The sequence below is a fragment of the Adelges cooleyi genome, unplaced genomic scaffold, assembly GCF_023614345.1.
Source record: "Adelges cooleyi isolate 19-005CV unplaced genomic scaffold, UGA_ACOO_1.1 ACOO_flye_CR_arks_rails_tigmint_CR_PRNA_574, whole genome shotgun sequence".
NCBI lineage: Eukaryota > Metazoa > Arthropoda > Insecta > Hemiptera > Adelgidae > Adelges > Adelges cooleyi.
Genome location: NW_026096268.1, coordinates 10,872,933 through 10,896,050, shown reverse-complemented (window position 1 = coordinate 10,896,050; position 23,118 = coordinate 10,872,933). Strand labels below are relative to the sequence as shown.

Sequence of the window (23,118 nt, the reverse complement as noted above, 5' to 3'; positions counted from 1 at the left end):
AATATCTTTTTTACGATTCCATCTAAATGTAAATTACTTTCATTGCCAGCACAATGATCAAGTGAAACGAATTATTACATTATAGGCGTGGATAGTTCATCCATCAATTGCGTGACAGGCGTTCGGTGGTTTTTCAAACGTTTCCCGTACTACAGTATTGTTTTTTTTTTTTTTTCAATCTGTGCTCGAAAACGTTCTTGCAATAGCTGTTTCAATCGCCTTATGTCCAAAACCATCAGTGTGATATCTGATGTTGCTCCTACTCCTGTCGGCCGCCTCCCCGCCTTGGCTACAGGCCGATGTTTTAACAAATAGAACACATTACACACTGATTAGTCATTCCGTTGTAAAACGTGTGGCAGCTAATCGAAAAACATACTATCAAAATACCCAACACTTGTAAAAAAAAAACTGAATTTAGCATGCAAACTAGATCCGGAAACACTCAAATATTTTGACTGTATGCATCCATGGCGTTCTACCGCGGTGGGATGAATTTGATTTTTCAAAATAATTGCATTATGGATGAAACAGCGCAACAGAAATGGTTAAAGCAGACTTTTTTCCAATATAAATAATACATTATATCGAAAATAATATTTGAGTTAAAACCCTTTTTGTAAAGGGTAACTTTTAAAAGTCAAATAGCGACCTACATACTTGATTTAACTATTCCGGGTGAAAGACGGTGTATTGCAAAATATATTATACTGACTGGTCGATAACCAGTTTTAAATTAAAAACTTTTTGAGTTATTTACATTTAAAGTTTTGGCTAGGAAATCGCGGCCGAGTGAAATGTTCATATCCATCTTACCCCAAGTGTCTACATCTTAGAGCGGTCAAAAAAGTATTCAATAAGAACTGGTTATCGATCAACCGTCGTTGATGATATTATATACAAGTGAGTATAAACTATTATAATAAGTACAGTGGAAATTGTGTAACGTGTATGAGGTTGTGTTGTTGACAAAATAAAACAACAATGCTTAAGTATAGGTACCTACCGCTTAAACGACAATAACCATAATAATAATAACTGATATAACATGTTGTATTATATTTTTCAACTATTTTTAGTCCTTATTTTTTTTTGATAGGCATTACGTCGTTTGATATGACCTTTCTTAATATTACATCACATTCAAGGCAGACGGATATAGTAAAGGTTACACACCTACACGACAGACTTAAACATAGATATGACCAGGAATGAACTCGATATTAACTTAGCCATCTTAGCTTTAAGGTTGGATGCACACAACAAGTTCAAAGACTTTTAAAAACGTGCAATTTCTTTGTCGAGAAATTACAATAAAGTGTTGATCAAGTGAGTGTGTTTGTAAATAATTTTGTTAAAACATTTTTTACAGTATATTTTTTATTATTATTAACAAAAAAAAACCAATATAAACTATATTTGAATTGTTTATATTCCCTATAAGCATATGGCTATGGACAATGGATAAACAGCTCATTAATAACAATTTATTCGAATAATGTTTTTTTTTTTGTAAATTTTTAATGGAATAAAAAATTGCAAAGGTTCACGTTTAAACATTAACACTGACCGGCCATAAAGTTAACACAACGGTTTTTAAACAAGTTTCAACAACCGTACCCGTTAAATGGTTAGTTATATACATACATAGTATTCGCGTAGATCCCATAAAAAAAACCTTTTTACCCTTTTTGTATTATTATTATTTTTTTTTTATAAGGCACGTGAGAGACCACCGTTGTTGTAATGAAGCCAACCGGCGGCGGTCCGCCTTCTGTATTTTATGTACCCCTTGAAGATAATCCAACCCCTAACCCCAACCCCAAATGTTTCATTTCCTCTTTCGGTCGAAAATACAAATACAAATTCATTTTTTTTTTCATTCATACCAAAAAAAAAACCACAAGGGGAGGGGCATAGTTAGCAGGGTTAGGGGAGAAGGGTATGAATATTAAATATCGGTAAAAGCTATGATGTGCTTAAAATTGTATTGCCAACTGTCAATATAAGTTAAAAAATCTAAAAAATCTCTGCCATGTTACACCTGTTAACCATGTTGCCTGAAATTTGCAACGGTCAAAATATAATTTCCCCCTTCTATTGGGGTGGGTTTTCCCCATAATGAAAACCAAACGGGGGTTGAGAAAACTGTATAAGCTCTATAGTCTAGGAAAATAAAGAAAAAATGTCCATCCCAGTAATGTTCCAGGGAAAAGGGGGCTTATTATACAATTATATTTACACATGTGTGTATACATATTATTTATTTATTTATGTATATATATTATATACATATAAGTTAACGCAGTGACTTAAACGTACGCAGAGATTTAATCTGCAAAAAGCAATCTTCTCGGGATTAGTAACAGTTTGAATTGCTGTATATCTAATTAGTACATCCCTCGTCTTATGTTTATTATAATAATACCGACAGAGAGTATTAATTCACTTACTGTACAACGCGGCCGAGTAGGCGTTTAGCGAATCACGATAAATATTAATATAGAATTTCTTAAGTCGAGCCTTAAGCTTCCAACAAAAACATAATATATATATATATATATATATATAGTATATGTATGTATTAATAATTAAGAGCAGCTTTATAATGTTATTAAAACACAATAATATTTTAGTTTTCTGACCGTACTAGTAGGTTCAACCGGTCAATGCTGTTTAGCTTTACTCACTCTTCAACAAAATACTAATAATAATTTTGAAATACATTTAAAAATCCACAACCTTACACCTAATAATATACTCAAAAGTACTTTTCCAGTTAGGTACGTTTCTATGAAACGTATTAGATTATGTATTTAAAAAAATTAAAGTACATTTACAATTATTTGGCCGATGAAATGTGTTTTTGTGTTTGTTCTTATCCAAAAAAAAGAGGCTAATAAAAAGAAAAAAATTGTTTTTTTGTTAATCAAATAAGTGTTTTAAATGACAGTAGTTCGATTCAAACAAGAAAAGTGTTCAAAGTTGACTTACTTTTTTTGGCTTTTTAAAACGGGTGTTGTTTGTAAGGCAAGTTTGGCAATACTAATTATTATGATATTGTTAACAAGATTGTTTATTTTTTTTTTTTGCTATTAAATGTTTTAAGTATTTAAAAAAATATAATATGATATTAATCGAACGACATAATATTGGCATTGGTATAATAATAGTGACCCTATTTATGTGTGTGTAGATAAACTCAATAAATAAACACTATATTATGTTGTTTTAATATTTTTATTTTTACAAATCAAACGGTTTATCGATTGGAATCTCGTAGAGTATGTTAAATCGAATTGACATTTAATTTTCCAATTTATGTTAGTACCTGCAATAATAATAACCACTGCAAGACACGTCGGTGCTATATTTATTCGTTATCACGTTAACCTTGGGTTGAACGTCTTAAGCTGTTTTTTTTCGCCTTGCCTTGTGCCTTGTGACGTATTAGGCGAACATGCCGGAATAGTTAAATGTCACGAGTTCACGTACCCGTATATTATCCCCCACGACCAGACCCCTTTTAACCCTAAAAATAATCTATTGACAACACGTATGCAGTATAGTAGTCACATTAAAGCCGTTGTGCAAACATTGACCATTTTGTACATTATGTACAATGTATGTACATTAGTGGAGTATAATATCAAAGGCATTTGCTCTCCAGTCGTTATTACCTGCACGCGCGGCTTACAATAATTATTGAACCCCAATAGTGTTGGTTAGGTGCCCTTTTACCGGTCTTACCCTTGTACCCTTTTTGGTCAATTCAAACCGCTCTCGTGACTGCCATTTTTACCTGATTAGCTTGTCCGGTTTGCAAGTCAAATAACGACTACCCCAAAAAAAAAAACGAATCTAACAACGTAATATTATGTATTAATTAAATTTGAAAATATATTTGATTAATTAAAATATTTTAACAAAAAAACCACACAACGTTTGTGCACTTTTCAAGTGTATACTACAAATATGTTTAGGAAATGATTCCCAACTCGATCACACACAAAATATAACAATTCAATACGTATAGCAACCTTTCTGGGGTTGTACGATGGGTAAAATTTGGTAATTGGCAACATCAGTAGGCTTTGCAGCTTCCAGTGTTGGTTGTTTTACTGAAAATAGCTTTGAACATGTTTTGTTATTTTATTAAAAACAAGAATTACTAATTGTACAAAATTAATTAGGATTTTTTTCAGCTTCATAACCATATTATTTTGCGCTAATAGTATAGTGTATAAATTATTATTACTTTTCTGTCTAAAACCATAATTAGGTTTGTTTTTTTACTATTTATTTGATAAAATTACAACGTCCACACGCTGCAGGGTTTTACATTACATTCGAGTTAAACAAGCGCACAACAAATATTTAATTACATTTAACGTGCACACGAAACGACGTCCAGCACACAATACAATAATAATATATTATCACGCTGCGGTGTACACATGTATAGAGTTAACTTGTTAAATTCCAAAAAGCCTCTGTATATATTTTTATTCCACGAGGGCGCTATGACAAGGTAATTAAATTTTTAACATGAACATTATGTTTTATGAGGGGGTGAGGTCAATCCAACGTTTCCAAGGACATTTTCACGTGACCGTCACTAAATCTGTTATCTTTTGATTTGCCAACCTAGTCCAGCCTAGAAACTAGTTACGGAAATCTCAGATTGATAGGTAGGGCGGGAAGAAGAAGGGAAAATAAAAGTGTGGCAAGGGGAGGGAGGAAAAGCAGGAAGGGGTGAAGAGGACGTCACGCTAAACCATGTTAATGTGTGTTTAAACAATTGTAACAAAGTATAACGTATAACAACTTTATATACTCGTTTATCCGATTTATTTAATCATTTTTTTCCGGTTTACTCAATTTATTTACTCGATTACTAGATTATTATACTATATTTATTTTTATTAGTCTATCATATACATTTACTTGAATAGTGTACTCGTTTATTCGATTTGTTTACTCATTTATTCGATTTACTGCTTATTTACTCGAAACGTTTACTTAATTTGCTTACTAATTTATTTGATCCATTCATCGGCCATTTAATCAATTTAATTACTTATTTACTTGAATTTTTTACTAGTTTACCGGATATGTCTCATTTATTTTATTTATTTACTCATTTCATTATTATTTACTTTATTTATTTACTCGTTTTTCCCGATCTACTACTTGTTTACTTAATTTTTTTACTCCTTTATTTGATCCATTCGCCCATTTACTCAATTTGTTTACTCGTTCGCCAGATACATTTACTAAAACTGTCTACTCGTTTACTTAATTTATTTACTCATTTATTCGATCCATTCATCCATTTACTCAATTTATTTAATTATTTACTCGATTTGTTTGCTAGTTTGCCAGATTTACTTAAACTGTTTGCTCATTTATTTATTTATTTTATTTATATATTCGTTTTATTTACTAAATAACGGAATATATTTACTCATTTACTATATTTGCTTACTTGATTTATGCACACGTTTACTCGATTTATTTACTCGTTTACATAATTTGTTTAATCGTTTGTCAAATTTTTTTTAGTCTCTTACTAGTTTAGTTTACTCGATTTTTTTTGTTAGATTACCAGATACATATTTTGCTTGAATCGTGTACTCATTTATTACTAGATTTATTTACCTATTTACCGTATTCCTTAAGACTTAACCGCGATTCAATGCTTTCTTCTTCCCATGCGTTAACGGGGTTTTTTTTTTAGATTATAACTACCTACTATATTATATTCCGTTTTGAATTATACAAATTCACAAAACACAATGTGTGTTAGTTCGTCCTATCCGGCAATACGACACGATACATAATAATATGCAGACCTTGTGGTTCGAAGGGTCATTGTAAATAATACAGTGCATATTACACTAAAAGCTATGACAATATTTAATATAGAGTCGTTCGTGATAGTAGTCACACACACTGCGGTACACATATAGTGCATAATATTAGGGTTTTTTCCTTTTTTTTATATAATAGCCTCGGCCCAAGGTAAAGTAAAACAAACTCGTTCCGTAGTAGGTCAGAGAAAAAAGTTTACAAAAATGGTTTTTTTTAAATATATATTTTGGTTGTATGCAGCAATTATTGTGTTACGTTACAGGGAAAAGTAGATGTACTAATAATAGTCAGTATCGAACCGCAATGTTAAAAATAATAATTTAATTATTTACAAGGGGAACAAAATAATAGCATGGATAGTTTTATTTTTTAATTAATTATCTAATACATTAATGGAGCAACGGTTAGTGTTTTTTTTTTCAGGAGAAATCATGTGATCAACAGTTCCCCCTCATTGGTTCTGAATAAAACAAAAATTGGCAATTTTATCAAACTAAATATATACATTTTTTAAAGAGATGGGAATTAATAAATTGCTATTTTAACGTGCCGCATTTGTGTCAGTCGGCAAGACGACAAAAGGTAAAAATATAAAATCTGTTCGTGATGTATTCATTCAAATGTCAACTGCTGCTTAAATATTAAAACAATTACTGACGTTTGAAAAATATGATTTGACTATTTTTGGCGCCACAAAGGGATGGAAAAAACCAACAAACAAGGGATTGTGATTCATTAATCACAATCCGTTTTTAATGATCGTTATACCTTTGTAATGTATACTATTGAATTCGCAGACACTTTAAATTTTGTTTTTTTTTTATTATTCTTTTGTCTTTAACCTCGACACTTGGAATTGGTCTTAAATGAAAAACGACAAATATCCCATAATCAAACCAAAAAAAAAAAATTATGATGCCTTGAAAAGAAAAAGAAAATCATAAAAGAAAATATAATTCCGATCGAGCTGTCATGTTAACACATTTTTTTATTTAATTTAATTTTATTTATTACTTTTTACTTAAGTCCGGTTCGGCCGATGGACCAAATCTGATTTGCAAGGTGATCAATGATCATTATTTATCGAAAACCACTCGACGATTTATTTGTTTTAACTAAACATAATGCGTAAAACTCGGTCCATATTGATTTTAGGACGACCAAAGTATTTTGAAAGAGAATTATTGATGAAAATATATTTTGTTGTCGATTTCCGCGCGAACGCCTTGTTAAATTTACCGTGACAACAATACAGTTTCGTTGCTTATGGGAAGTTCTAGATATAAATATAATATGATGACGACCATGGACAAATAAGAAAATTTGAAAACCCTCGAAATTAGATACAAGTTTATCATTTTATACGATTGTGCAATAAACCATGCGAACGACAGTCAATTCCAAACGGGTTATTACTTCTTTCAGCACAATAATAATATAGCTATAGGATATTATATAAATGCGTTATCCGCCATAGTTTTTCTGTTACAACAATATTATATTTTGTATGTCTTTTATACTCTTTGTATGTACCCAACTAAAGGCCATGTAATGGCTAATATACTTATTTATTGACAACCAAAAGCTACAATACTGCAACACTGCATTTTCATATTGCTCGTACATGGTTTGTATATTATTTAAAAAGATAATATTATGAAACAAATCAATAAATGTCCAAGAGTATAATTACAATAGAAACGGTTACAGGCCACCGTCACGTGTCGTAGAATACTATAATATTTATTTATGGCGATGAAATTTTAATAAGTTTACAGCTGACTTTATCATTTTGAGTAGTAGAGGAAAAAAACAACGCGATATTTAAAATTTATATTACAATTTTAATTATAAAAAAAAGAACTTAGCTCAATGTTAATTACTATCAAAATGGCATAAATAATATTGTATTTTCTAACTACCCAAAAACGGCATCACGAATAAGTCTTTGGCCTGGTTAGAGTAGATAGTTGTGTGGTTAAGAGCCAAAAGATATAATAAGTACAAAACAAAAAAATCGAACATGATAATTAACCTAGCACTTAGCACTTTAAATTGTTATCGACATATTATCATTTTTTTTTAAATCTCATTTGATATTCTACAGTTACCACATTTGGACACAAGACAATATTATTAATTTAATTTTTTAATTATTGTACAATTTGCATTTATCTCAACACATTAAACGCATTAGGGAAATTTACATTTTATTATTTATTTTGAAAATAACTTTTTGATATTGTTCAACACCTATATTATTTTTAAGTATACATTTTTATCAAGTTTTCTGTGTGCTATAAGCAACCGCGTTAAAGACTGCTTTGGCGATTACTTTACTTAACTATTTTATTTCATTACAAAATAATATATAAATTTATTTGACTACTGGGAATTGGGAATAGTGACAAACGAAAACGCGCCAAAGGGGAAAATTAGCTTAGCACAACTACAAACAATGACATATTGAATTGAAAACATATCCCATTGTGTGTTTCAAACGTTGTTTAAGTGCAACTTTTGCGTTGAACTTTTTTACACCGCGTTTTTAACTCTTGTCAAACGGGACAATCGTATCTTACCTATTGATAGATGTAATGTTTTTTATGATTTTTTTGTTTTGTTAATTGTTTATAAAAAAATATATATCTGCTCTAACTGTTGGTACGTCTGGATGGCATTGTGATATTATTATTAAAATGTACCGTCCAAGCCGCCGTTGAGCGATAACAACGTCGTTTACATTATACATATATAATATTAAAATATTTGCTCCTGTGCAGAGAACAATATCAGCACATCCGTATCCAGAAGAAAGGCCCTGTTCGAGAATAACACAAACACCCGGAAACCTTTATTGTAGCATCGCCGGAACAGTCACCGCCGACAGAAGATAACAACGCATAAAGGTCATCTCCGTAAAAATCCAAAAGGCAAAAACTCAACTCTGCTTCGCAGTCGAACCTGGACCAAAATAAATATATTTTTTTTTTTTTTACCTATATGAGTAGTCGTGTATTTGTGTGGCACGACAATTACTTAGCCCCATGTGTGTTCAGCCGGGGTCAACATTTTTAACAGATTGCCAAGTCACGCCTTTCTGACTTTGCGGAGATGAGCAAAGAGTTGTAACAAAAAAAAACCTCCCAGTTCTTGTCGATAAACTTTAAGCGCCTTTTCTTGAACACTCCTCGAGTAGAAAACTTTCTATAGACGGCCTGAAATTTTTAACCTTTGACCCGAGTCTGATGCGATCAATCCGCAATGTGTGACAATCAGGACCGTTGAACCGTTTATGACGTTAGATTTAGTTAAACACACTATATTAGGCATGTTAATCTGTCAAAAGAAGAAGGACAGCAATATTGATTTTTCTAGTTTAAAATCGATCCATGTTCTGATTGTGATTGGTAGAGTTACAATTTGGGGAAAAATAGATTTTTTTTTCGCCAAACGATGTTCGTTTTTTATTACAAGACCGGTAAAATGCATCCCATTGTTTGAACCGATTATTTATATTTGGTTGGATAATTATTAATCGAATCGTTGCAATTGTCGAACGGTCGGATACAATTATTTTAATAATTGTTTTATTTAAAACGGTTTTTTTCGCGTACATATGTATTTTTTTTAACAGAATGTTTTTTTCATCGTTAAACTCTGAAAATGTTTCATTAACATTTGATCTTATCTACAATAAAACAACATTTTAAATCATATTATGCTAAATCTGGATATTTTTTTTATTATTGAACAAGCCCGAATATTTAAATATAGTATACATTTTTGCTTAAATTTCTGTATTAAGTAGCTCACACTTAAGGCGTACAATTTGTTTTATTTTATTTTCCAGAATGATGTGGATTTCCTAACCGGGTGATGCTGAGTGATGAACGGCGGTCTAGAGTTGGTGACCGCCTTGGCAGTCTGTGGCGTGGCGGCCCTGGCCGCGTTCATAAACGGATATGTCTTGTTGGTCATCTTGCTCACCAAACGGGTAAACAAAAAATATCTCATTTAGGACGTTTAGGTCCCTTTTGAAATCTAAATACAGCACAAGTGTTTTTTTTTTTTAAATGTATTATAAATTTAAAATATGACATTATGACAGCAAATAGCACGCTGCTACCTTATGTCAGTGGACAGACGACCAAAATAAATACAGTTATATTTGTTGATTTTTTTTTTTACTTAAAATATTGATAATCGCTTATTATAAGAAATATATTTTTATAATGTACATTTTTTCGATGGTCTGTTAATTTTTTTTCTCTGTAAATTTTGAGGTTTTTTTCGTGTTTTTTTAATGAACTATTTAAAATAAGTGGATCGAGTTATTAGTACAATTATTTAAGCAATGCTCCAAGTACAGGTAAAGTCCTACTCTGTTTAATGTGAGCATTTGGTGCTTTTGTAACAACTCAAAGACACTTTGTGATTTGGATTCGTGCAAAACTATTGTGTTGGGAAGACAAGTGATTTTTTGTAGCTGTACTTATAAGGAAATCCGTATTATTTTGTTCCCTTTACACATTTCAGTACATTAAGATGTCATAATATTGTACTTTGGTCCATTGAAAGTAATGGGTAGATATATATATATATATATATATATTACAATAAAAATAATTGTACTTTGAAACATAAAAGTGAAAACAATATGAATATAAATCATTCGACGTCATTATTTCTTGTCGCTGTTTGTTCTTTTATTGGAAACGACAAAATAGTAATTGTGATGTACGAATAAAGATTAATAGCCAAGTTTTTTTTAATTTTCATAACGCTGAACTAAAGCTTAAGTTCCTCAAACGCCCCAGTTGTAATAAGACCCATTGTAAATGATATTATTCAGACTCGGGTCAGGTAAACGTAACGTAACGCTTGCTACCAATATTATATTAGATATACTACAACAACAATAAGACCACCTTATTAATTGACTCTATATATTACACTGTGATGATCCCTATTTTCCGTGCATTGTGCATGGGAAGGTTTCGGTCGAACCGTTGAAATATGGTGGACAAACAAAGGTCTTTGAAACCTTCAAATAAATAATGTCATTTAAATGTAGGAGTTATCCAGTCATCCAAATTAGTCGACGGTCGTTTATGACTTGTCCCAAAGGTTAGGTCCGTTCCTGGATGTTTATTTGGACTTTTTTCGAATCACTCAAGACCATAATAATTAGTCGAATGGAACAAACTTATGCGTTCTTGCAAACACAAACACTTAAATAAAGTTTCTAAAAAATTAAAAAATAATATTATCTACGATGAATGGGTTAGGCCTTTCTCCATATTATTTATTATACAATATTTAATTTCGGTCTAACCATTTAAAAAATTGATCATAATAATATATTCGTTTTAACGTCGAGGTGTTGGGCAACTAGTAACTCGTGTTGTTTTACTAAATTACTTTTGTAACAAAGCCGAGAACAAGTGTTTTTTTTTTTTGCAAGTTGAATTAAACATGAAAATAATAAACAACTTTTATATTAAAAATTCTTTGGCGCAATTCTGTATAATATAACCATATATATATATATATCTAAACTGTGTAAATAATGTAAATTATCCGGTAAACAATGTTCGAAAGTTTTTCATGTAAGCGCAAACACAGATTAAGTCTTAGACGTATTAATTTAATTAAATAATTTCGGTTTAAAGCTTACCCGAAAAGTTGTGACTAGAAAAAAAATATTCGCAATGGAAGTTGAAAGGTTTGACTCGCTTGACCAGTGCGGTCGGTGATTATGAAAAAAGTTTTGGAGAAATATTTCCAATACTTGTTTCAGAGTATATTTATAAATAGAACAGACTTTTTTCCCCGTTGTGTTGTTGTTAGACCGCCAGAAGGCACCATTAAAAAGGCCAATTGCGTTTTAAAAAATTCATTCGTTTTATTGAATTTTGTGGTGTTTAAAACAACAATAATCACACCCTTTCATTATTACTATACTTACAAATCCTATGTATATATTTGAGATTATCACCCCTAATCCTTAACCTTAATTCAAAAACCACCCACCCACGTGGTCTACGCTTTCAACACTGGTCGATTTCATTATCAATTATTTTAGTAATATGTTTTTTTTTCTTAGCCTTCGGTTCCTTTCCCGTGAGTGTCCATTACCCTGTAGGTATTATATTGTATGTAACAATGTATAATAATGATAAAAAATACATATGTATATATTATAGAACCAGATATATATTATAGCCACCAGTGGAAATTATATATTAAGATAGGAAACATAATAGTGATCAGGATGTCGATTGATAAAGGGAATCAGCTGATAAGAGATATTATGATAGTGATAAGAATAACGATTGATACTATGCGCTTTAGAATTTTTTTCTTTCAATAATCAGAATGTATTTTTGCACGGTTTTTTTTGTACATAGATACTAAAAAAAAATTAGAATCCAATTAGGATTTAAACGTAGGTACATACACACTTAAACATATGACTTATTCAATGCCTACTTGGAAATAATTTTCTTTAATAATGCATTTTTGATTAGTATTTCTACGCCTTAATGGGATTTATGAACACAATCGAAATAAAAATGATCTTTTCTACATGGCCATTTTTTTTATTAATAATAAATTGTCGTCGGGCGGGTTCCTCCGTGCAATATAATAATATAGGTAACAGGTAATATTGTTGGTGTGTATCGAATAGATTCATAAAATACTTTCATACACGTTTGTTTATTGCCGACCACCGGCCATAGACAATGGCCACAGTATATCATTTATTAATGTAATTCGTGTTATTATATTTGTACACGGCCGTGGAATTCCGAATGAGTTACAGTTGTTAAGTCCATAAAAACGTTGAGTTTTTATTTCCATTGCGCCAACGTCGACTGGTACTCATAAATTTCCCATTGCATGCGGTCTAAATAATTCGGTTTGATAGCTAAATAAAATATTTGTATGTATTGCACTGCGCTAAGAAATTATTCGAATTTAGTTCAGACTTCAGTAAAATTGTCAAATAAGTTTTTAAAATTTTAATATTACAACACAACAGTATACCCGTTTCATCAGAATAGCATTATTATATTCAATCAAAAACGGTACTTGTATTTTAATTTATTTTTTAGAACCTTTGTGTAGCAGTAACGAAATAATGATATGAATCAATATAATATATGAATAAATTTAATGTTATAGGAACCAAAATTGAAGTACCTAACCTAAAGGTTCCATTCCTGCATTGAACTGATATAATTTTGGTTTAAAATGAATAAACTCATTACAAGAAAATGGTAAAACGTTATTTTTGAATATTCAGAATAAAAATACCGTTTTCAAAGTTAGTTTTGTAGATTAACTTTTAAAAGTCAAATAGCAATCCGTATGTAATAAAAAAATATAAGAATAGTCGGTAATCACATAAGACAATTGTTATCCTGTCTAAAACTACTTTTAATTTAACGGCATTGTTAAGACAACAATATGCTAAAAATTGTATTTTTAGTGTTACAAGATATCATACTATTAGATCTGTCTATAACAATTCGTTGCTCTTGTAACACATATTGAAGATAATTGTCTAGATACCTGTTGACTGATTCATTGAGACAACCTGGGATATTTACACGGGGTGGGTGTGACCTTTTTTGAGGGGTAAAAAACTGAGTATAGATTTTTGAGAAAATTGTATATTTTGTTATAGCCCCACTCTAGATAGTCCTGCAGTTTGATCATCATAACATCCTGTATAATAGTCTCATATAATAAATCCTCAACTCCTAAGACGTTCCATCTCCACTATTGTGGTGGGTTTTTTTTCAATGGACAATTTCACCTCTTTTATAACGACCTTACTGGAAAAGATAAAAGCTTCAATTTAAACACTGTTCAAAGATTTATTTATGACGACGGTAGTGTTCATTCGTTCAACACTATGTCTCTTTTTTTTTTTGGCTTTTTTATCTGAGTAAAGTGCTTCCAATGTTTTGCATTGTCTCGAAACGAGCTAACGCTAAATGTGTGTACTTACAAAAATGAAAACGTACCGAACCAATGCGCAATGCCTGTAATTCAGTTACCCACAACAAGTCGGTCCATCCTGAGACACTTTCCGGATGTTTTTACAATTCCATTATGGCTCTGCATAAGGCCGCTTCCTAGTGTGTCGGTCGCCTTTTCCCGGGAAACTTATTAATATATCATGACATATTTTCGTTGTTGGTTTATGTCCTGTATATTTATATATGATATGGGTGTACCTTATTTTCCTGTTTTTGTTTGTTTTCCTTCTGAAAACGTACGACGGAATTCCTGAAGGGATCGATACACAAAGTGCTTGGACAAATTTTTTTCTTACAAAATAAATATTAATATAGTAATATACATGTTTGGAAATCGCTAGTTGCCATTAGGTATAGTATTTTGTATATATATTGTCCTGCGGGCAGAGTTGTGCAAATTCTTATTCGAATCATTATCTCTTTCACTACTGACATTTGTGTAAGTAAGTAAGTATATGTTTTAGTGTGTTGCAAAAATTGTATGTGCACTGTTCAACCTAACCAAACCTAACTTTTACTCGAATAAATTTGCAGCTAGCTGATTATAATTTAGATAACGTTTTATTCGAATGATGCACAACTCTGTCTGTAGACAGTGGTGTTTCTTGTATTTAAGGGGATTGCATGCGGTCGGTTTTCAAGGAGTTTTGTATAGGCAATATTTAAGCATAATATAGCGATTATGTTATGTTGTTTACCGTCTGTTCGTTTTTTTAATGGATTTCCGTACTGTTAAAAATATAAAAAACTTTTTGAATACAATCATTTTTTTTTCTTACGAATACATAGTGCGCAACAGTTACACAAGATTTCATCCTGTTAGTCGGAAAGCAAAACTTAAATTAAGTTTTTTCGACAGCTATTCATTCGCAAAACTCACAACCTTTACATAACAGTTCGCCGAAAACGCAATTAAATTAAACTGACGTAAAAGTCGCCTAAAAAGAAACCCAATTTTCCGATGTGGGTGTCATTATTATATTTATATTGTTTTTTTTTTATATGATACAAAGTAGCTGTCGAGTTACATTGAATAATACTCGGACACAATAAAACCACAAATGTTAACCATCACTTGTCGTTTTTAACCTAAAACAAATCCATTTTCCCCATATTAAGCTCCTCCTCTCTCTCTCTCCTTTTATTATAAAAAATAGGCAATAAGTCGCTGTAGATGTAGGATTTTAGGAAATACACAGTTTTTTTTTTTGTTAAATTATAGAATATTTCTGAAAATGTTAGGCGAGTATTGATTTTACTTGGAGAAACCTATTTTTTTTTTTCATTTCCAAAAAGGAAAATAATAATAAAAACGTTCATCAATATTCTATCGTATCGCATCTTAAGTGTACGACAATGGCAAGACTGCGCATTACAACTGTAAAACCGCGTCTCTACATATTAAATTTTTCAATTTAAATATCATAATGTCGTTTATTTTTCAAATTGCAACCGTGCGGAACCGGAAAAATTAGTACTTTCAAATAGGAAGCAAAACGTTTCTTCCTGTAGTCGCGTTTAGTTCCTAATATAGCATTATTAACAGCTGTAAGCAAATTGTTTTTTTACTATCCACAAGTCCTGTCTTATTCTAGTTCATAACCAATATAAACAACATATTGAAAACCTATTTAAAATAAGTATATTAATTGTCATACATTGTCCATTAAAAAAAAGTTGTCGTTAAAACTGTACCTCAATTTTGACAACTTTACATTGGTTAAATAAAATGTACAGTCGACAACCTTAAAGTTTTCCTAAACAAAGGTTTAAGAAATTAACTTTCTTTTTTTTTGGCTCTTTAGTAAAACACACAATGGATAATATTAGAAGTTTATGGACACAAAAGTCTCTTTCAATTGAGCTCTCACAAATTTCTTTTGACTTTTATTTTCCATTGAATTTTTTTTATAAATAACGTTTAAACAATACACATATTAAAAAAAAAATTGACGATTAACTATATTTTGACTCGTGCCGATTGATCATAATAATATAATATAAATTTACAAAAATTTGTTTTTGTATAATATAGCCGGCTTTAAAAAACAGATAGTCGGTGGCCGAATGACGCACAACTGATATTTGTAGTACTGGCATTAAAAAAACAACATGGTAGTACTTAGCATGTAAACAGTAAAAAACCTATACTTTTTCGGTTTCTCATCGAAGCTGAAATACTAAAAACTATAAACCATTATTGAAACACATGTTTTTTTTTTCCAATTCGAACAATGGTAAATAAATATATGGATACAATCAAAATAATGATACAATACATGTTCATCCCAAGTAATATTAATATATATTGATTATTTAGATGAAAGACAAAAAAAAAAAAAAACAGTTTTGCACACTATAATGATGTGATCTTTAGGTGTGATCTACTTAGAGTGTACAATAAAATGTATTTACAAAATCTTATTTTGATTGGTACAATACAAATATTTTAACAGCGATCGAAATACCTTCTGGGTTGTATTATTTTGTGCGTCAGTCTGGTGTTTGTTTAGCTAATCGCTTTGCCCGATCATCGTTATAATAATAATAATAATGCCATATTCAGTTGATACAACTTGTTGATTTTGTGTGGTTGTTCTGGCTTTGTTACTGCTCGACCAATGATCTCTAAATCGTTCAAAGGTAAAACCGAAATAGCGGTAACATCACAACGCGGTTCAGCATTTTGTTGTGCGTCCGTTTCAGTGGTACATCTGGATTTATTATTTGCTTAATTAAGTTTGAACATTGGGCAAGTTCTGCTTGTAAAATAAATAAATATAAAATTATGAGCAAATCGATAACGATGCATGTACACAAAGCCACTGATCCAAAACTAGACCCAACAATCGAGAAGAGCCAAATGATATTTAATTAATTGAAAAAATGCTTAAGAGTTCTATCCAAAATTAAGGCACCTACTCTGAAACAATGAAAGACTGAGTAATCTAAGTAGCTGTGTAGCATCCCTTAAGAAATTTTGCTCGGCTGTTTTTTTTTGTCGTTTTAGACAAAATAGCTAAACAAAATTTCGACTACTTGATCCTTTAGGCTACAGTTGCTGTTGTACCTACACTATTTGATGTATTGACCGTTTGAAAATATTATGTTTTCCAGACCAGTTCACCGATAAACGTGTTGCTGATCCATTTGAGCACCGTCGACCTGATAGTGTGCGTGGCAGTGCTCGTGTCCGCGTTACCGGAAACGTTCAATCCGGATCGACCGGTCGCACCGTGGTTATGTCCGGTCCACGGTTTCCTATTCACATTCTTACACCCAATGGCCATTTGGACGGTGTGCGGCCTAAACTGCGACAGGTACCTATTGCTATGAAGCTTATTGTTAGATGGTAAATAGTACAAAAAAAAAACAAAGTACATGTATATGTATAAAGTGTAAATAAATAAGACTTTTTTGAAATGAAATGTAGATATTTTGAAAAGCACTAATTTTAAGTTTTTAATATCCCAAACCGCCCCTCCTCCCTGCTCTGCGCCAATGGTGTTACAGTGCCCATCTATATGCATCTACCTATCAACCCGGTTTTCAGACTTTAAGTCCTATAATTACAGCTGAAAAGTGAAATAAAATAAAATTGTCTACCCTTTTCCTTCAGAAAGGGTTAATGATATTTCATCACTAGCCGGTTTCCATTTCTCTCGTTCAACCCATTTAATAGACTTATTATACAGGGATGATTCATTAACGCCAAGACACATTTATTTTTTCTTGGAATAATTTTGCAATTTTGTAGTTTTTCTTTTTGGAAACATTCTTGGCCAATGTTATTTTAATATATTATAAAATTACTAATTATTTATACTTTTTAGTATTTTTCCAGACCACTTTTGAAACTGGTAACGTATATATATATAATTATATTTTTTTAATTAAGAATGATTTCATCGAAAATTTAACTAACTATTCAAGTTCAAAATTTACAATACTCGGCCTGAATTTTAAACTTTAAAAGCTATTCATCCAAAACTAGTTATAGATTTGGATCAAATTATTCTGAATTTAAAAAGTCAACTAAACACAATAAACGTTACCGTTTAAGTTTTTTTTTTTTAATTTTCAGAAGTCTGAAAAAATTATTATATTGTCTATTATTTTCAGACTCGGATGAACACTATCGTGGCCTTAGGCACCTTTTTTTTTTCATTATAAAATATCATAAACTACCATATTATGGTATTTATATATTTTATATTCTTGTACAAAAATGATTGCTTACAAATTTAATTCCATACAAAATGATTAAATTCTTATTACGCGTGCTAAAGCAATAATAATAATACTTATCTAATAATATATATCAAAAAAATGCGCAATGCGCAAATATGGTTAATTAATTTTAAATTAACATGAACTCCAAAAAAGAAAAGCTAGACAATTGCAATATTATTTTAAGACGATTGTGTCAAAAAAATCGATGTCGATAAAATGGATGAAAATTGATTTTTGTGAAATCTTATGGCCTTTCCATTTCAGATACTATGCGATAGCGTCGCCTTTGCATTACGGCACGTTAGTGAACAACCGCAAGATAATGTTGGGCCTTTGCGGCACTTGGATCGTGTGCTTGTTGATCTCGATGCCGCCGGCTTTCCGGTTGATCCCGTACACTTACCTGCCGGGCCTGCCCGTCTGCACGCCGGACTTCAGCTATGGCCGGGCTTCTTCTGTGTTCTACAGCATCTTCTACACGACCGTCACTCTGGTGCTTCCCGGTGTCATCATACTGGGGTGCAACATAAAAGTAAGTCAACCTCTGTCATGGTCTGTGGATTGTAAAAAAAAAAAATTAATTCAAATTAATCGCTCGATATGATGAGTTGGAGTACTCTAACCGTAGTTTCGGCTCTCCAGTGAAGGTATTTTTTCGCATAATATTAAATAGGTCAACAGTATTTCACACAATACCGTTTTAAACGCACAGAACAATATAATCATGATACGATAGGGTCACGCTTGTCCTTGTAAAAGCTTATGGTGTAGTACTTTGAGAAACACCGAAAAGTTTTTGAATAAAACACCTCGTTATGTAAATGCAACAGATAATGTTATAATAATTATGTACACATTACACAGTACTAACATGTTGTTTTTGTTGTTGTTGTTGTTGTTGTATTACCTTGCCAAACTTATAAACCGCTAAACACGAAAATAGTTTGCGAAACAAAAGTTTTAAAACAATGTCGTTGTTTCAAGTTTCTCATCAAATTTGAGTTTCGTTATGAAATATAATATTATATTATTACTGCAAGAACCCCGGATTATATTAACACAGCAATTTTAATAATTTGTTTTAAAAAAAAAAATACATACATAAATTTAGTTTAAATAATATAGTTAAAATAGACAATTATGTAAAAATTCTAATAGTCACAATTTGACAAAGTCGATCAAAGCTTTTTAAACTATTCGAACCCTTAACTTGGCACTATACCAATCGCTTAAGATGCAGAACTTTACACGACCTACGCTTACCCAAAGTGTACTGTTATTATAACTATTTTCAATATTTGAAAAGTGCCTTTTGCCAGAAAAATGTCGTCGTCAATTTCCGCGTTTAGCTGGAATGAACGAAAAATGACAATTTCTAAGTTCAAGTGTCAAGTTCAAGATGTCGGACATAAAAAGAATGATATAGTTTCCCATTTGTTTATTCCGTACTATTAGCTTGTCTATTTTTTAATGAACGGGTTAAGTCACAACTCAAACAGTGTCCAACAAACTACCAACGAATTTGTTCGTTCAGTTTAACTAATGTCTGCTAAGGTCGTGCTGCTAACTTTGTGAAGGTAGTTAAGTCAATACAAATTTTTCTTGAATTTAAATTTTTACTTTGTTAGACTGTAGGTAAGTCAAGTAAACGAGTAAATAAATCAGTTGAGTAAATGCATATGGTCAACAAACGGAGTAAACTACAAATAGTAAACTAAACGAGTTCCAAGGGTTTTGCAGATTACTAAGATTAAGATTCAGATAAAGTGGATAATGACAATTCATAATCATGTTTCAGGTATTCACCATTGCCCGGTATCACAGGCACAGGATAGCCTCGGCCATTTTCGAGGTGACGCTGTCCGCCCAAGTGACCATAACGCACCAGCGGAACCCGTTCTTCCTGCCGGCCGGCGTGGCCAACAAGCTGCGCCGGAACAACGCGTTCTCGGCCGTGTTCCAGATAATCGGCTCGCTGGCCGCGTTCTACGTGCCCTACTATAGCGTGTCGCTGTACGAGTCCATGTGCGCCGCGCTGGACGTTTCGCCGGACACCGACCCGGCCGTCAAGTCGCTGTCGTTCGCGCTGATCACCAGCTCGGCGCTGTGCAACGGGCTGCTGTACGGCATCAAGAACAAGCTGCTGAAGAAAACCTACCAGAACTACCGGCGCAAAATGATGACCAAGTGCGAGGTCAACCAGGAGATCCAGGCCAGGACGCCGTCGGCGTGCGGGTCCCGGCGACCGTCGCTGACGCCGGTGGCGTCGAACAGCTACAGGCCACTGCCGCTGGTCCGGCGGTCGTCCGACATGAGCCTGACCGAGCCCGGCCAGCTGAGGCGCATCAAGGCCACCAGCTCGGCCAACGGGCTCAACTTCGGCAACTACTACGCCGACCTGGCCGCCAAAATCGACAACGGCTCCATCAGGCGGTGCCGGTCGTCGTGCAACGGCGACGCGGCCGCGGCCGCGGACGGGTTCGCCGCGCTGCCCGCCAACCGCAACTCGTTCGTCCGGAAAATCCTACAGGACTCGTGCAGGAGGTCGCCGCGGATACTCATCACCCGGGCCATGTCCGAGGAGAACGAGTCGTACACGTCGGAACCGAACACGCCCGTCAGGAAGGACCTCGTCCACAAGCTGTCCTCGTCCAGCGTCACCCTGTTCATCGACGAGAGGAGGCGGGCGCGGGGCGGTTCTTACGGGTTGCACGACCGCGAAGACGACGACGACGACGACGACGAAGACGAAGACGTCTCGCCGGGCTACAGCAGTCTGTCATCCAGCAACGACGACAGCAGTTGTGCCACCCAAGCGTGCACTCGTTTCAACAGAATGTCCACGTGAAGCGCGTCCACCCCTCACCAAAGTCCCTTTCGGAAATTCCCAATAATGACGGAATTTCCTACACCGCGAACCACTCAACATCTCATAGGATTTAATGGGAAATTTATACAGTATGATCTTGTTTTTATCCCCCACCACTGGGTGTACTTATTTTTATATCAACTTTTGAAACTTAAACGATAACGTAGATTATAGGTCATATAGTAAGATTGTAGGTGATGTGCCAGAGCTAAGACATGGAAATGTCAAAAAAAAATTTTAATTTCTTATTAAACCCTATGAGATATTGAGTGGTTCGCCATAAAATTATCACCCCGCATATGGGAAATTCGACTTGTAGGAAGCCGCCATTTTGTGACTAGTTATTGTTTAGTAAATGATTTATCAAATATGTGTTATCATCATATTATTATCATCTAACCTAAAATTTTAATATGTATCATGGAAAGTAACGTATCATATTTTTTATTTTCCATGAAATCCGTACACAAAATGGCTGCCTCCCAGGTCGGGATATTTTGCAATCTAAACACGCGTTCCAGGCTGCTTGCACGGCCAAACCCGACCATTAGGTGGTACAACCCGTCCAGTTTGTCTTGATCCTTAGATCCTTTACAAAGGACAGAGCTACTATCCGTGTTTCCACAGAACTGGTGTATAGAACGCGCGTAGCCTACAGCGGGCTGTTTATTAAAATGTCCACTATGGGAAGGCCGCCATGATGTGAACAGCTGTAATTGTTTTTTCCATGATTTATCAAATATATGACTGTGTTAACAGCTAACCTAACATATTGATATATGTTTGCTCGATCCGTTGTACATGATCTAAGTCTCGAACCCTGGCGACTGTTACCTTTTTAAAATTATTAGGGATTAGTAAAACCATCCGATGCACATAAGTGTGGCCGACGCTTCTTATAATGTGTTTTTTTTCTCACTTTGTTTCAAGTAAATAAAGACTAAAAATGTACGAGTAAACACAAACACTATCGCGACAAGCTAATAAATTTGTTTGTTTTCCGTGCAAGACGTTCAATATGAGATCAAAAACTATACGAGTGTTGCCAAACTCATTTTCCCATTTTTTAGATGATATTTGAAACTTATGATAAGAAAAAAACTAAATCAAATATTTATCGTATTGTATTGTAATTTTTTTTTTGTAAATTATACGTAGTTTAATGAAAAAAAACGACCATATTATATTATAGTATTATTTTTTTCAAAGAAAACGTCAGTATTACATTACAAACGCGTTATGTTGTTTTTTTTATGTTTGTTTACATCGTTTTAGCAAATCGAGAAAAATATATTTTATTGTTTTTTACAATATTGTTATTGCTTAAAAAATATATAATCGGTCGCTGCGTTATAAATGTAGTCTATGCAATTACTTAACGCTGTATGTCTAATGTACATTATATATTCTGTAGATTAAACAAATATTGTATAACATACAATGTCGTATCTAGTCAGTTATGTTTAAGATAATAATTATTATAAAAAAGTAAAATAACTTAATAAATAATAAAGTTAATGTCCTCCCTCTCCCCTACAGATCTCGATTCAACGATAATAATATTATGTAAGTAAAGTTAACCATACATTTTGAAATCACAATTATTACAATAATTTAAGTATATTATTATCATCATATCGCTAGAAAACCTTACCTTTGTAAAAAAAAACTATCGTTTACATTTGTACCGCAAAAAACAATATACATATGAAATACATAAATATATCAAATTTAAAACAAATTTTAATAATACCCTATAATTTATAGAGTATAGATTTCATAGCAAAAATTTATATATTTCCTAAAAATGTATAATATTATTATATTAGTTATATAAAATAAATCTATTATATGATATTATTTTCAACCAAAGTTTATATTGTCTAAATAGTATAGTTCTAATATTGGTAAAAATATGGTTTTAAAAATCAAAGTTTAATCATATCGGATTCAATTTAAATATAAATACATATATAAAACAAACTGTAATATTTAAAACATATAATATCGAAAACCCAATTATTGTTGTTAATTATACATATTTTTTTAGTCCATATTTTATTTTTAGCCTCAACGTTAATGATATTT

The 23,118-nt window shown here is 32.5% G+C and overlaps 1 protein-coding gene across 5 annotated transcripts in view; it reads left to right on the top strand.

The window, feature by feature from the left end:
• LOC126843513 (beta-3 adrenergic receptor-like) overlaps positions 1 to 22,712 on the top strand; it is a 169,648-nt gene extending 146,936 nt beyond the window's left edge. For 4 of the 5 annotated variants that reach the window (XM_050581076.1, XM_050581075.1, XM_050581074.1 and 1 more), the window contains 4 exons: positions 9,728 to 9,871; positions 17,046 to 17,248; positions 18,426 to 18,693; positions 19,960 to 22,712. In XM_050581076.1, coding sequence (XP_050437033.1) covers positions 9,764 to 9,871; positions 17,046 to 17,248; positions 18,426 to 18,693; positions 19,960 to 21,009 — 1,629 coding nt within the window. In that variant the 5' untranslated portion in view covers positions 9,728 to 9,763 and the 3' untranslated portion in view covers positions 21,010 to 22,712. Of the gene's footprint in view, positions 1 to 6,352; positions 6,457 to 9,727; positions 9,872 to 17,045; positions 17,249 to 18,425; positions 18,694 to 19,959 lie in introns of those variants that run through there. The other variant, XM_050581078.1, reaches the window with a different exon arrangement.
• The last annotated feature ends 406 nt before the right edge of the window (positions 22,713 to 23,118 follow it).